Source organism: Galeopterus variegatus, unplaced genomic scaffold (assembly GCF_000696425.1).
Source record: "Galeopterus variegatus unplaced genomic scaffold, G_variegatus-3.0.2 Scaffold114, whole genome shotgun sequence".
NCBI lineage: Eukaryota > Metazoa > Chordata > Mammalia > Dermoptera > Cynocephalidae > Galeopterus > Galeopterus variegatus.
In genome coordinates, this window is record NW_007726225.1 from 738,397 (window position 1) to 754,138 (window position 15,742).

A 15,742-nucleotide genomic window follows, 5' to 3' on the forward strand; every position below is an offset into this window, starting at 1 on the left:
ATCCATATACTACCACTACTGCTACTACTACTAAACCTCAAACCCTTCCTAACAACATATGTAAAATTAATATGAAATGCATCATAGACCTAACCATAAGAACTAAAATTACAAAAATTCTGGAAGGAACATGGAAGAAAATAGTTGTGACATTGGGTTTGGCAAAGACTTCTTACATAAAAAATAAAGGCACTAATTATTAAAAAAAAGTTGGATTTTATGAAAATAAAAATCTTTTACTTTTCAAAAACATTGTTAAGAAATTAAATGTAGGGCCGGCCCGTGGCTCACTCAGGAGAGTGCGGTGCTGATAACACCAAGGCCCTGGGTTTGGATCCCATATAGGGATGGCCGGTTCGCTCACTGGCTGAGCGTGGTGCTGACAACACCAAGTCAAGGGTTAAGATCCCCTTACCGGTCATCTTTAAAAAAAAAAAAAAAAAGAAAAGAAATTAAATGTAAATATTCATAGCATATATCTGGAAAGACTTATACCCAGACAACTCAAAAATAAAAAAAACTTAAAACCTAATAAAAAATGGGCAAAAATGTCTATGGATGTTTCACCAAAATGGATTCATTAGTGGTCAATAACAACATTAAAAGATGCTCAGCAGCATTATTCATCAATTTAAAACCATGAGATACTATTACACACCCCCATAGAATGGATAAAATAAAAAGAAATGGTAATACCAAGTGTTGAAGAGGACCTGCTGCAATTGGAATACTCATAGATTGCTGATGGGAATATAAAATGGTGCAATTACTTTAAAAGACAGTTTGTAGTTTCTTATATAGCTAAAAATTTGCTTCCCATATGATCCACCCATTCTGCTTCAGGTATTTACCCAAAAGAAATGAAAACATGTGTCTATGCAAATAATTATATATGATTTTTCATAGCAACACTATTAAATAACTGTCCCAAACTGAACACTGTCCAAATGTCTGGCAACAGGTATATGAATAAAATAAGTGTGGCATATTCATACAATTGAATACTACTTAGCAATAACAAGAAATGGACTACTAATATACCCAGTAACGGGTGAATCTCACAGACACTGAGTTGAGTGAAAGAAGCTGGTCGCAGAAGAGTACATACTGCATGACTCTATTCACATGTGATTTTTAGAGCAGGCAAAACTAATCTGTAGTGACAGAACTGAGATCAGTGGTTGCCTAAAGCAGGAGAGGGGAAGTGGGGGTGAAATTGACTGCAAAGGGCAAGAGAAAACTTCTGGAGTGTTGGAAATATTCTATGTCTTGATTATGGTGGTGGTTACATGGGTGGATACATTTGTCAAAAGTCATTTATCTGTACACTTTAAAAGTGAGAAATTTTTGAATAAGTTATACCTCAATGCAAAAAAACCTGATTTTAAAAAATGGCTTGAAGTCATTCATTAGAAAAATCTTTTGAAAGCCTAAAATGATTTCTGCTGTAGAGTTCTAAGAGGAAAAGGAAATTTGTCAAAGGTAAAACAGAAACATATATTGGAATCACCACATTCCAAAGATTCTTTCTACATTTTATTTCTTTAGTATCTTCCCAACAGTTCCCATTAAAAACAAACATGAAAACCTTAAAAGGAACTACTTTTTATGTGTACTTACACCTCATGTATTTCCACGAGGAAAACATCTTGTACGCTACTCCTCCAATTTTCGAATCAGAATTATTAAAAGCAAAACTGCAATATTCTAGGTTTAAACATATGACTGCATTTTATTTCTTCATCACAAACCAACATTGGAAGGGATAGAGAGTTTATCTGAAAGAGTTTTAATGACAGTCGACAGCAGAATCATTAATAAGTAGTTCTCACAGTAATGAAAAGACAATCTGCAATATGACTTTTCAATTCTGTACAAAGGTTTATAAGGACAAGTATTATTTTCATTTCTATTTTATGGAAGTTCAAATGCCAGCAGCAAATTAGAAGGGTATAGACTTGTTTGGGGCATAAACATAATAGTTATTTAAAAATTTCTAACTTTCTACACCTTGCACTGTGGGGATTCAATCTTAGGGTATTTGGGTATTTTGAATTATTCAGGTACTTTCTTCAGGGGAAAGAGTGTTTTGGTCATTAACATATCTTTGTTAAATTAGGAAAAGAACACTAATAAAAGGTGAAATTCAAACATACATTGCATAGCAGACCATAACTCCTTGAAGACAAACACTACTCAAATATGAGGAACTAGGTAGTATAGAGTAATATTTTTAAAATTAAAATAAACAGCATTTTGTGTAATTATGAAAATTGATTTTTTCATGTATTAGGAAGTAAGGAATTGTAAGAGATGAGGATATGAATCACTTTCTAAACATGCAAATAAAAATTTGTAGGTACAAACAAAAAGGGACAAAATGTACTGACAATTATTGTCATATTTTATTCATTTTTTTGAAAACTTGAAAATTGGAATAACATAGTTGGCCATAGCAGATGATGGTTTTTCCAGGTATCAAAATGTTGACTCAGGAGTGTTTTTGACCCTTCCTGGAGCTGTCTGACTGTGCTCCCAGAACCTGAATGGATCCTGAGTCAAGTCTCCCTACTCACCAGGCCCCTGCCTGATTCTGTGCGCAGTGATCGGCTTTGGGGCTGTACTGACTGTATTTGGAAACCTCCTGATGACGATTTCAGTTCTTCATTTCAACCAGCCACATTCTGCAGCCAACTTTTTGATAGCCTGTTTGGAGGGTGCTGACTTCTTGGTGGGAATGATGACCATGCTCTTCAGCACAGTGATGTCTGTGGAGAGCAGCTGCTACTTTGATGAGAGCTACTGTAAATCGCACTCTTGTTTCCACGTGTCATTCTGTTATGTTTCTTTGTGTTTTAATCTCCATCAATAAATACATCGCTGTCACTGACCCTCTGATCTATCCAACCAGGTTCACTGCTTCTGTTCTGGCATATGTAGTGCCTTCTCCTGGCTTCTTTCCACGATTTAAATATGTACCCTTCTTTGCACCAGAAGGTGCAAATGAAGCCAAGTTGGAGGAAGTAGTAAGTTCCCTCACCTGTGTGGGAGCTGTCACATTGCAGGGAATCAAAGTTGGGTATTGGTAAATGTTCTATTTTTTTCATACCCATGTTTGTGATGATAATGTTTACTCCAAGTTTTCCCTCATCATTAAACAGGATACAAAAATTGAAATTATGACAGTAAGACTGGGAAATCATCAGACAGCTGGAAAGACAGAGTGGCCAAGAGAGAGAGAAAAGTAACAAAAATGCTAGGAATTGCAGTGAAAGCATTTCTGATTTCATGGTTGCCATACTTCATTGATACAGTCACTGATGCCTTTATGGGTTTCATCACACTCATGTATACTCATGAAATATTAGTTTGGTTTACTTACTATAACTCAGCAATGAATCCCTTGATTTATGTTTTTTTCTTATCCTTGGTTTAAAAAAGCCATCAAACTAATTGTCACTGGCAAAGTCTTGAGAGAGAATTCCTCAACAATAAACTTATATTCTGAGTAGCTCTTGCTTTATATTGGGGGAATTAAAAATAGATTCACAATGGACACATTGTGGGAAGATAAAATTGAACATAAATGTTCTGTATTAGTCTATGTTCTGTTGCTGATAACAGAATATCTGAAACCAAGTGATTTATAAGGAAACAAAATTCATTTCTTACAGTTTTGGAGGCTGTGAAGTCCATGGTCCAGGGGATGCATCTAGTGAGAGCCTTCTTCTGGGTGAGAACTCTCTATAGAGTCCTGAAGCAGTGCAGGGTATCACATGGCGAGGATGACAAGAGCTAGAGAGCTAACCTTGTCACTCACTCTCCTTATAAAGCCATCAGAATCATGCCCATGACAACCCATTCAACTATCAACCCTTTACTGCATGAATGGATCAATCTGTCCAAGAAGGCACAGTCCTCATGATCCAATCACTTCTTAAAGGCCCCACCTTCTACCACCATATTGGGGGTTAAATTCCAACATAAGCTTGGGGGGGGGGGGCATTCAAACCACAGAAATAAATGTGCAAGATCATGTAATGAAAATAATTTAATTGTGCTTCAACTTTGACCCAAACACTTAAAGTCAGGTGCAAAGATCTTTGATAAATATAATATTAAAACCAAACTGTAATGGAACAACCTTGGAGCCAGAAATGCCTGGATTTCAATACCGACTCTGCCATTTAATACTGTGATCTTGGGCTGCTTAGTTCTTTCTGATCTTCACTGTATTTCTCTGGTTAATAACCCTTTCCTTGTAAGTATTTCTGAGAAAATTTAAAAGAATTTATATAAAGGACCTAGTATCACCTCTAAGAGTTTTTTAATAGATGATTTGGGCTGTTCGATATATAAGATCATGTCATCTGCAAACAGGGACAGTTTGACTTCATCCTTTCCAATCAGGATGCCCTTTATTTCCTTCTCGTTTCTGATTGCTCTGGCTAATACTTCCAATACTGTGTTGAATAGGAGTGGTGAGAGTGGGCATCCTTGTCTGGTTCCTGTTCTTAAAGGAAAAGCTTTCAGTTTTTCCCCATTCAGGATGATATTGGCGGTGGGTTTATTATATATGGCTTTGATTATGTTGAGATACTTTCCATCTATACCTAATTTATAAAGGGTCTTTGTCATGAATGAGTGTTGGATCTTATCAAATGCTTTTTCGGCATCAATAGAGATGATCATATGGTCCTTGTGTTTGATTTTATTAATATGATGGATCACATTTATTGATTTGCGTATGTTGAACCAACCTTGCTTCCCTGGGATGAATCCCACTTGATCATGGTGAATGATCTTACATATGTGCTGTTGTATTCTGTTTGCTAATATTTTATTGAGGATTTTTGCATCAATATTCATCAAGGATATCGGCCTGTAGTTTTCTTTCTTGGTTATATCTTTACCTGGTTTTGGTATCAGGATGATGTTTGCTTCATAGAATGTGTTTGGAAGCTTTGCTTCTGCTTCAATCTTTTGGAATAGTTTGTAAAGAATCGGTGTCATTTCCTCTTTGAATGTTTGGTAAAATTCTGCTGAGAATCCATCTGGTCCCGGGCTTTTCTTTGTTGGGAGCTTTCTGATAACAGCTTCAATCTCCTTTATTGTTACTGGCCTGTTCAGGTTTTCTATATCTTCTTGATTTAATTTTGGAAGCTTGTGTGAGTCCAGAAATTTATCCATTTCCTCCAGATTTTCGAACTTGTTGGCATATAGCTGTTTATAGTAGTCTCGGATGATTCCTTGTATTTCATTTGGGTCAGTTGTAATATCACCTTTTTCATTTCTAATTTTTGTTATTTGAATCTTCTCTCTTCTTTTTTTTGTTAGCCATACTAGTGGTTTGTCGATTTTATTTATCTTTTCAAAAAACCAACTTTTTGATTCGTTGATCTTTTGTATTGTTTTTTGGGTTTCAATTTCATTAAGTTCTGCTCTGATCTTGATGATTTCTTTCCTTCTGCTAACGTTAGGTTTGGATTGTTCTTGTTTTTCTAAATCTTTAAGGTGCATTATTAGATTGTTCACTTGCCAGCTTTCCATTTTTCTGAGGTAGGCATTTAATGCAATAAATTTCCCCCTAAGTACTGCCTTTGCTGTATCCCACAAGTTTTGGTATGATGTATCATTATTTTCATTAGTTTCAATAAATTTTTTTATTTCCTGCTTGATTTCTTCTTGGACCCATGTATCATTAAGTAGAATGCTGTTTAATTTCCATGTGTTTGTATACTTTCCAGAATTTTGTTTATTATTGATTTCTAGTTTTAATCCATTATGGTCTGAGAAAATACACGGGATAATTCCAATTTTTTTGAATTTGGTGAGACTTGATTTGTGTCCTAATATGTGATCTATCCTGGAGAATGATCCATGTGCTGATGAGAAGAATGAATATTCTGAAACTAATTCACCCACATACACACACACACACAAAAAAAAAAACGGGGTGGGGTGGGGTGGGGAAGATGATATAACAACTATACTTCCATGAAGTTGTTACAACAAGCAAACGGAAAGGACATTCTTGGGGGGGAGGGGAGAGAGGGAGGAGGGAGGGAGGTGTCGGTGACGGGCCATAATAATCATATACAGTGTATATTGACAAAATAAAAAAAATAAAATAAAAAATAAAAATAAAGGACCTAGTATATTTTTGTTATTATCAATCTTGGCTTTTATTACTTCATATTAGTTTTTTCCCTGGATGTATCTTCTCTCTGTTCCTTTGTAATATTTTTCTAATAAAATGTAAATGGAAATAAGAAACTTAGAGGGGTACCTCTTTGCTCAGAGAGAGCCAATGAGTGAGTCTGCACTGTCTGGTGTTCAGATTTGTGGGTCCAAAAATGTGACTTTAGAGTCAGAAAAAATAAATCAAGAGATAGATCTCTTAACTGTAATATCAATTCAATTACTTACAATAAGAAAGAAAACTTGTAATAAATGTCATAAATAACATTCTTTCATATTGTGGGTTTCTTCCTGATAAGTAAGAAACTCTTCCTGAATAAGCTTGCCCATAAAAATCACATTAAAAATTCAAAAATTTTATAAGTTTTCGTATGTTTAAAGCAAGGGTTTAAGATTGCCATTCATTATCTTACTTAATTTTGACATTAACTTATTATTCACTTAATTTACGCATTGTTCCAAAAACTATTTACATTTGTCCTCTTTGCACTTGGCAGACACTTTGGACTTTAAGCCTTTGATTTTTCTTTATCCCAGAAGAAACTTTCTCTAGTAAAAGCAATACCTTGCTTGCATCATTTTCTTTCCTTTACTCTCTTGTTTGGTCTTTCTGGGACTTAGAATTTGTCTCAGGCTCTACTGGAAAAAACAGCTCTTACCTCTTTGGCAATTTTCCATTGTGTGTGTTTTGGGTTGTGTTTTTGTCTACTCTGGTTTTGCAATCAATTTGATCTTATCTACTTTTTATCTTTCATATATATGAGGGTATTTAAAAATGTTCATGGAAAGAATAAAAATAAAAGATAATATGAATCTTCCCATGAACTTTTTGAAATACCCTTGGACTTTGGGGGCATTTTAATGGGATTTCAGGAGTAAGAACAGTAAAACTCTGTGCTCAGTTAGCTTCACAGAGCTGATCTTCAGATGGTCTGTATCAATTCAACAATTCCAAATGTTAAAATGTTGAAATGCTTAAATACTTATTACTAGATATCTGTTGCCCTAATTCCCTGTACAACCTTCCCTGGCTTCTCTTCCCAGACCTCCCAAGATTTCTCATGATCCCAAACCTGAAAGACCAATGCAAGGATAAGGAGGGCATGTCAAGTGTTTGCTCTGCCTCTCAGAGTAGCATTCTGTCTGGTTAGACATTGCCCACATCTCGCTTGGACGGCATTATAGTGTTCGAATATGAAATTCAAAAATTGACCCAAAAATCAATTGGTCACAATGTGAAGAAAACTTCATCAAGAATAAGTACTTTTTTTTTGATCATGTAAGTTCAAATGGGGCAATTTATGAATATACTCAAATATACTAAAAGATTGTTTATTATTTACTGTTTAATAAATGAATAAGATATCTCAAAATGGATGGTAGAATGGTGTGAAGTATTCTTCAAATTATTCAGGGAAAGCATAAGGAACGGAGCTCTAGCCATCAGATTCATTCTTCCCTCTAGTTGTATGGTGCAGCTTGACTCATCAAATATGTCACTACTTATGGGGCAGTCTAAACTCAGTACATCACAAACACAAAATGGCCTTGCCATTTCACCTCCTCACAACATGCAACCTGCTCTTTCTTCTCCCTTCCCATTTTTTAACAGCATACTGGGCAGATTACATAGCTTTCCTCTCAGATTCTAGCATTTAAAAGTTCATTCAAAAGTCCATTCTAATTCAGATTGAAACTCATACACAGTAGAGCACTCGTATCTTTCCTGCTGGTGCCATCCAGGCCTAGGTCTTGGGACCTAGAGGGGGAGGAGTATAGTCTGCTTCTTCATTCTTCCTCCACTCTTATTTTCCTCCTGTAACCCCACTCATCCTCCAGGGTAGAGCAGGAATGGCAAAAGGAGAATATTGAAAATGAAACAAAAGTTTTTCTCATGCTTAATACTGTTGCAGTCTTGGAGGACAATGTTTTCAATACGATAGGAGTCTAAATACAGGCCCTGTGATAAGGTACATGCATGACTTTTTTGAAGGGAAGCCTGTCCCCCATATAGTTCCCTGATATGGGTGAGCCACTCCAGGGGATCTCCTTCTACTCCTGTTTAGAATCTGTCCGTGACAGAAAACCTTCTAGGCCTTTCCTTCTGGAATCACTTGGTCCAGGGGACCACTCCATTGGAGATGGTACTGGTAAGATGATTCAATATTTTGTCCCTGTTCAGTTTTGCTTATTCAATAGTCTTGTTGGCTTGTCCCGTATTCATGTTGGACAGAGGGAAAGTAGAATTGGAGAGAGATGGATGGGAGGAGAAGTAGACTGACAAAGGAGAAGCCTAAAGTGTCACCGCTTCAGGTGGCAAAGATGCATGAAATCCACATGGCCTAGAGAAACATGAAAGGTAGTCAGGCTTAGCCCTTCTGGTAGGTACCCACTCACAGTGCACCTAGAGTCTGTGACACATCACACAAAAGGTAAGGTGAGTGTTAAAAGAGGTCAAATGAGCACTGGTCTCAAGTACCAAGGTCCTGGAGAATGGGTTTGCCTCCTGCAGAGTTCCCTGAAGAATTCAGGCATGCACTGCATGAGACAGACATTATTTGGAGGATCAATACACAGAAGTCATGATCACCAAGTGAAAGCTACAAGCAATCTAAATTTGATATAAAATTATTTTTTTCTTTTTCTTCTGCTGTCTCCTTCTCCCCATAAAATAGAAACAGAAAAGGAGGGTGGGATGAAAAGAGAAAAGGCAGACACAGCCTTTCCCTAAAAACTAGCCTTGTAAGCTTACACCTGGTTAGCACTGGGGCAGGGAGGACGGGGACACTGAAGTTGATATAGATTGAAGTTCTCAACTGGAGTAGACCAGAATTGAAGTTTTGTACACTCCAAGTGACTGGACAAGTATGAGTTCTGCCTGAGATATAACTTAGAGATGAAATGGGGAGATATACTGGAGAACATTTGGAGGCTATGATTGAAAAACATAAATAATATTTTTTTCACCCTATTTGAAGTATTCCATAAGCAGTTAGCATATATTTCTATGAAATACTGGGCAAATGCAAAGGAATTATGTAATGAATCAAGTTGAGTACTGACTCAGTTGTACACTAACTTGAAGAATTGATTAGACTATTATTTAGATAAATTGATTGCATGTAACCAAAGCCCACTGCCCTTTATTTACAGTTTAGCACTTTGACCATCCTTTGTGTTTATTTACCTCTAGCCTCTAATCCAAAGAGGCAAGAGTACTAAACATTTCTCTCTCCTTCTTCTCATTAACAAACTTTGGAGTTTGGACACTGCACAGACCACAGCGCATCATTATCACATCTTTCTCTCACCTTGGAAATAATGAGGAATTTTTCACACTCTCAGTCATTGGGGATAAGGTTTACTTAGAGGACTTTTGTTTTATGAATGTCTTTAAGGAGTTCACAACCTGCAGACTAAAGGCAAAGGGTAGAAATGAGGCTGAAACTTTAGCTGATGCAAGACGATCAACTGTTTGCCTCCAAATCCTGCCCTGGGTGTTAGAATAACAAACTCCTGGGAAATAGAACTTCTGATTAATCTTGACTTCACCTTTTGCAAAACCATTTGCTGAAGATGGCCTATAAGGCACACTGGAAGAGACACATATGTGTATGAATTTCAGAGGCCTTAGGAAAAGCCTCCAATTAAAATCTCAATCTACCACTGGGCTAGGTGCTTATTTGTGACTAACCTCAAACAAGAAAGTATAAATTAACCTAAATTTCTTTAATAAGTTTAGATAGTATACTAAAAAAGAAGAATATTTTAAATTCTAGGAATATTGAAGTAACATTTTGTTCTTTGTTCTGCCCTGTTTTTAAGGTACCCCTTTGCCTCGCCTTTGTGTTATTGTGCTGACTGTACTACAGAAATGATTGTCTTTCACCTTTGTAACACTTATCACAATTTGAAATCATATATCCATTTCTCTATGTACTTACTTGTTTTCCTCTCAAGACCACAAGTGTAATGAGGATAGAGTTCATATCTGTTTAGTTCATTACTTTATACCCAGATATTGACATTCAATAAATATATTTGAATAGATAAATCATTAATGAATAAATCTCAGAATGATGGGAGTAGATATAAAGTTATATCTCCACTCAAAATAGCAGGTATCAGTTGATACTTTTTTATTGCCTAGAACAATGGTTTCAATGGTGGAAGGGGAGTGGTTCATTTTGCTCCCAGAGGATATTTGGCAAAGTCTGGAAACATTTTGGTTGTCATAGCTGGAAGGATTTTCCTGGCATCTAGTAGCAGAGATGCCGCTAAATGCCATATGACATACAGGACAGCTTCCCATATTGAAGAATTCTCTGAACTCAAATGTCAGTAGTGCTTTAGTTGAGAAAGCCTGTTGTAGGGTTTTGCCTATAAGCAATTGACATCATGTCATAGAATCAGACACTCAGAAAATATTAGGAGGAATCTGAAAGAATATTTGATTAGGAATAAGATGGCCAGATGGATGAATAATACTTATCACTCTTTATAACTTGAAAAGCAAACTCACAAATATCTCTAAGTTCTCAGGCTTGCACTGGAAAGTCTTGGACTCTTCTTAAGGAAGGCTGAATAATGCTTTTCCTCTCTCTGCAGTATTCCACATTCCAGGTTTGGGAATATTACCAAGGAATCTGTTCCCATTTCCAGCTTCCTGCTCATTATTACTTTTTTGACTTTTTTTTTTTTTTTAGCACTGGAAGCAGAAATGCCAATCACCAGAAACTACAAACGAATGTATAGTGAGAGGGTTCACTGTCCCCTTGTCACGTGATGGAGAGACATTTCAGATGTGCTCCCAGTGACAATCTCTTGAGAAGACTGATCTCCTTTCTACTGGCACCTCAGAAAAGATGGTGCATCTTTAATGCTTTTATGTAACAGATTTTATCAATCTCAAGTTGCCCTGACTGCACATAACATTCTCTGCATGTTGGTAGCCCACGCAGATGCAAAAGTGATTCTTAACAGGAGACAAAGAGCCAAGTGTTGACTCTTACTGCTCATACCCTATTATATCTTTATAACAAAAATCCAACAAGGTGGCTAATTCATGACTGGGAACAGGGGAATGGTTCAAGTCTATACACTAAGAAAAAAGAAATCTTTGGCCTAAAATACATAATGGTAATCAAATTTCATATAGAAAGTTGTTTTGTAGAATAATGTTTCCAGTGATCACTGTTGAAAATAATCTTACTAGTTCACACCTTGCACTCTAGGGATTCCATCGAGGGATTTTCTCGATGATGGCATTTATTTAGCTGAGAGGACTGCCTACTTTATGCAGTAATGCAGGACAGGTAACATGGAGATAACACTACAGAGTGTGATCCTTCAACTCCATGATTATGTCCCATATCAGTGACTGTTGCAGAGAGGAACTCTAGAGGTAAAAGTAAAATACAAGAAGATATTTACGGCTAAAAGGAAATTTTATCAAATTAAGGATGTGAGGCATTTGCTAATTGAAATCAATTCCCAATAATCTTGTGCAATATAATTTTTGCTATATTTTATTTTGTTACAGAAAATATTTGAAATTTGTAATAAAAATGTAAAATGAAAACTTATATTCTAGATAATATCTGGTGGATTTATGTTTTTTCCCAAGAGTAGTGAAAATTAAAATCCTATATTCTTTACATAATCAAGAAGGACAAAGCCTCTCCATATATAACCACCAGCACGATGAGCAGCAACGTGCCCCCACCTGCAGCTGAGCAGCTCTGCTACGAGAACATGAACGGCTCTTGCGTGAAAACTCCCTATGCGCCGGGGCCCCGGGTCATTCTGTATGCAGTGTTTGGCTTGGGGACTGTGCTGGCCGTGCTTGGAAACCTCCTGGTGATCATTTCAATCCTTCATTTCAGGCAGCTGCACTCTCCAACCAATTTCCTCATCGCCTCTCTGGCCTGTGCTGACTTTTTGGTGGGTGTCACCGTGATGCCCTTCAGCATGGTCAGGACCGTGGAGAGCTGCTGGTACTTTGGGGAAAGTTTCTGTACTTTCCACACATGCTTTGATACGGCATTTTGTTATTCTTCTCTCTTCCACCTGTGCTTCATTTCCGTCGACAGGTACATCGCTGTTACTGACCCTCTGGTCTATCCTACCAAGTTCACGTTGCCTGTGTCAGGAATTTGCATCAGCATCTCCTGGATCCTGCCCCTGGTGTACAGCGGTGCCGTATTCTACACGGGTGCCTATGATGATGGGCTGGAGGAATTATCTAGCGCCCTCAACTGTGTAGGAGGATGTCAGACAGTTGTAAATCAAAATTGGGTGTTAATAGATTTTCTATCCTTCCTTATACCTACACTTGTTATGATAATTCTTTATGGTAATATTTTTCTTGTTGCTAAAAAGCAGGCTAAAAGGATTGAAAGTACTGGCTGCAAAACAGAATCATCTTCAGAAAGTTACAAAGCCAGAGTGGCCAAAAGAGAGAGAAAAGCAGCTAAAACCCTAGGGGTCACAGTGACAGCATTTATGATTTCTTGGTTACCATATAGTATTGATTCATTAATTGATGCCTTTATGGGCTTTATAACCCCTGCCTATATTTATGAGATTTGTTGTTGGTGTGCTTATTATAACTCAGCCATGAATCCTTTGATTTATGCTGTATTTTACCCATGGTTTAGGAAAGCCATAAAAGTTATTGCGAGTGGTCAGGTTTTAAAGAACAGTTCAGTAACCATGAATTTATTCTCTGAACAAATGTAAGCAATTGGATTGAGGAAGTTGAATATATCTTTAAGATTATCAAGTGAAATAAATCTTTAAAAATCAAGTGAAACTATTAATGAACGGCAAATCAATTACTTTTCAAATTAAGTAAGATAAATCGATGTTTTTCAGCCTTAAGATGTGCACTTCCCTGTCACTTCTCCAAAAATATTTACTTGACCAATAAATATTAACTCCTAATTTGTTAACGGCTTCAGATCTCAGCATACGCCTCTCCTTGCAAATAAGTCCCTCCTTCCGTTTCCTCTTTTAACCCACTGACTTTTCCCTGTGTTCTGGTATGTCACTTGAAAATATCTTTGTTCTTTGATTCCCTTTCCTCTTTTCCTTACAAAACTTTCTACTCTTTCCCAGTCTGCTGAAAATTGCATCTGTGAATAGCCTTCACCAGATTCTTGCTTTCTTTTGCTTTGCTTATTTTACCAAGGGAGCCTCGTTGGTAGCTGTTTCATCTATTCAGTGTTGGGAGAGATCTCATAGTGGGGTGGGGGTGAAGGGCAATTTACAAATGTAGACATCATCTTGACCAGGCTGTTGTGATTGTAAAACAAATTACTGCCATCCTATATTATTATTTCCTCCCCCAGAGTAGGAATCAGAAACCACTCTACTTCCCAGTGTGATGTTGGAGCAATTATTGGCTGTTCTTTTTGCTACTGCTCAAACCTCTTGGAAATAGTTGATATAGATAGCACCCTGGGTTACATTATTCTCCTTATACACATTGACTAGTGTTCATCTAAGGAAAATCTCCTTCAAGTGCTATCTCTAGTTTTCTATGTTTTTCTATAATAAAGCTTAATGACAAGAGAGCATTTGCAAGGAGGGGATAGGGAGAAATTGGTGAAGAGCCACAAAAACTGTTTACATTGTGTAATGATAAAATAAAAAATAAATAAATAAAAGGAGGATTTTTGCAGGGAAAGGATGGAAAGGGATTTTCAGGGCAAGTGAATAGCATGAGCAAAGAAACTGAGAAAGTGCATGGAGTGTTCAGGGAATATAGAGATAAAACAACTAAACAACCACCAAAGGAGTGGTCGCCCTTTAAACCTTCCCGATGTTGGTATCTAAACCCCTCCACTTCTGTGTCTCCCTGCCTCTCCTGGGCATCCTCCACTGGGATTTGGAGGCATTCTTACCTCCAGCCCTCTGCTCAGGTTTTGACTCTTATAATTGGCATTGTCTTCTAGGCCAACATTTCCTAAATAAGGTTTTACAAAACAGTCATCACATAAAGTGCTCCAAGGAAAAAGTTTCTGCATCACCAGTGTTTTGGAACTGCTGCATACTGTATACTGCTCTTGAATAATACTATACATTGGCATATTAAAGACTCTGAGGAGCCCTGTTAAAACAAAATCCTGTCTAACTTTGTTTAGATATGCATCCAAAAGTTCATTTAACCATGGAAATCTCTTCGGGGGTAAGGGGGTTGAATAACAGGACTATTGTCCAAGGAAAACATTTAGGGAACACTGGTCTATATCATTGATTTGGTATTTATCAAATGTATTCTTTATTTTGTATTGGTCTTTTGACCTCTTTACATACAATCCACTAAGTTCAATTTATATTTCTAAAGGGTAGAGATGGTTTTCCAACCCATCATATAATAATAAGTAGGCACTCATGACACTTGTTGTCAATTATGATATATAAGATAAATTATATGACATATAAAACATGATAAATTATCTTACTTTGAAGGAGGGAGAGGATGCTAAAGGCTGAAGAATCTGAGAAGGTTCCATGAAGAATATAAGCTGAGCAGTGGAGCATTAGTTTAAATAGAAAAAAAAATAGAAAGGGAATTTCTAGGCAGAATAAATATTTTATGAAATGTATAAAGTTAGTGGCACATCAAACACAACTGAGCACAAAAAAAGGAAAGTCAGATAGACTAGACTAGTCTGCCTAAAGCAGAGCATTTGGGTAGAGTCACAATCAATCAATCTGTCAATCAAGATATTGTTTAGGCCCTATATCTGAACTATCCAATATGATAGGCATTAGCAACATGTGGTTGTTGAGGACTTGAAATGTAGCTAGACTGAATTGAGATATTCTGTATGTAGACGATATATATCATATTTCAAAGACTTAATACAAATAAAAGAATGTAAGTTGTCTCCTTTTTTATATTGATTGCATGTTGAAATTATCAATTTTGGATATATTGGATTAAATACACATATTATGTAAGTAATTTATCTTTTCTCTTTTTACTTTTTTAAATGTGGCTATAAGAAAAAATTAAAATTACATATGTGGTTCACATTACATTTCTATTGAACAGCATTGCTCTATAGAAAATAAAAACGAATCATTAGTTTTGATTCTAGCCCTCCAGGGCTTAAAAATCAGGATAGGGAGACAACATGTAACATAAAAAATTAAGTAAAAATTATGTGAGCTATGGCAAAAGTTAAATAATATTTATTTAGTAACTGATTTGTAATAACATACACTGTTAATCATATATTCTGCCCATTTTACAGATGAGGAAGCTAGGTCTCAGAGAGTAAATTGCATGAGATTTTATAGCTAGTAAAAAACACTTTGCCGGGCTGGCCCGGTGGCGCACTGGATAGTGCGCCGCTTGGGAAGCGTGGCGGCGCTCCCGCCCGAGGGTTCGGATCCCACATGCGGACCGGTTCCCGCTCACTGGCTGAGCGAGGTGCGGGAGCAACGCCGAGGGTTGTGATCCCGTTGCCGGTCCCCGGTCCATTACGGGGGCAATACTGAGGGTTGCGATCCGTTGCCGGACACGGAA

General features: G+C 36.9%; 1 protein-coding gene and 1 pseudogene across 1 annotated transcript; both read left to right on the plus strand.

Annotated features, from left to right (window-relative positions):
* The first annotated feature begins 2,840 nt into the window (after positions 1 to 2,840).
* On the plus strand, positions 2,841 to 3,512 carry LOC103602587 (annotated as a pseudogene).
* An 8,392-nt stretch (positions 3,513 to 11,904) lies between these two features.
* On the plus strand, positions 11,905 to 12,942 carry TAAR6 (trace amine associated receptor 6). Its single transcript, XM_008586849.1, has one exon. The coding sequence runs from the start codon at positions 11,905 to 11,907 to the stop codon at positions 12,940 to 12,942; it is 1,038 nt and encodes a 345-aa protein (XP_008585071.1).
* The last annotated feature ends 2,800 nt before the right edge of the window (positions 12,943 to 15,742 follow it).

Excerpts from the sequence above, each read along its gene's own strand:
- TAAR6 (XM_008586849.1), top strand. The coding sequence starts at position 11,905 with ATGAGCAGCAACGTGCCCCCACCTGCAGCTGAGCAGCTCTGCTACGAG.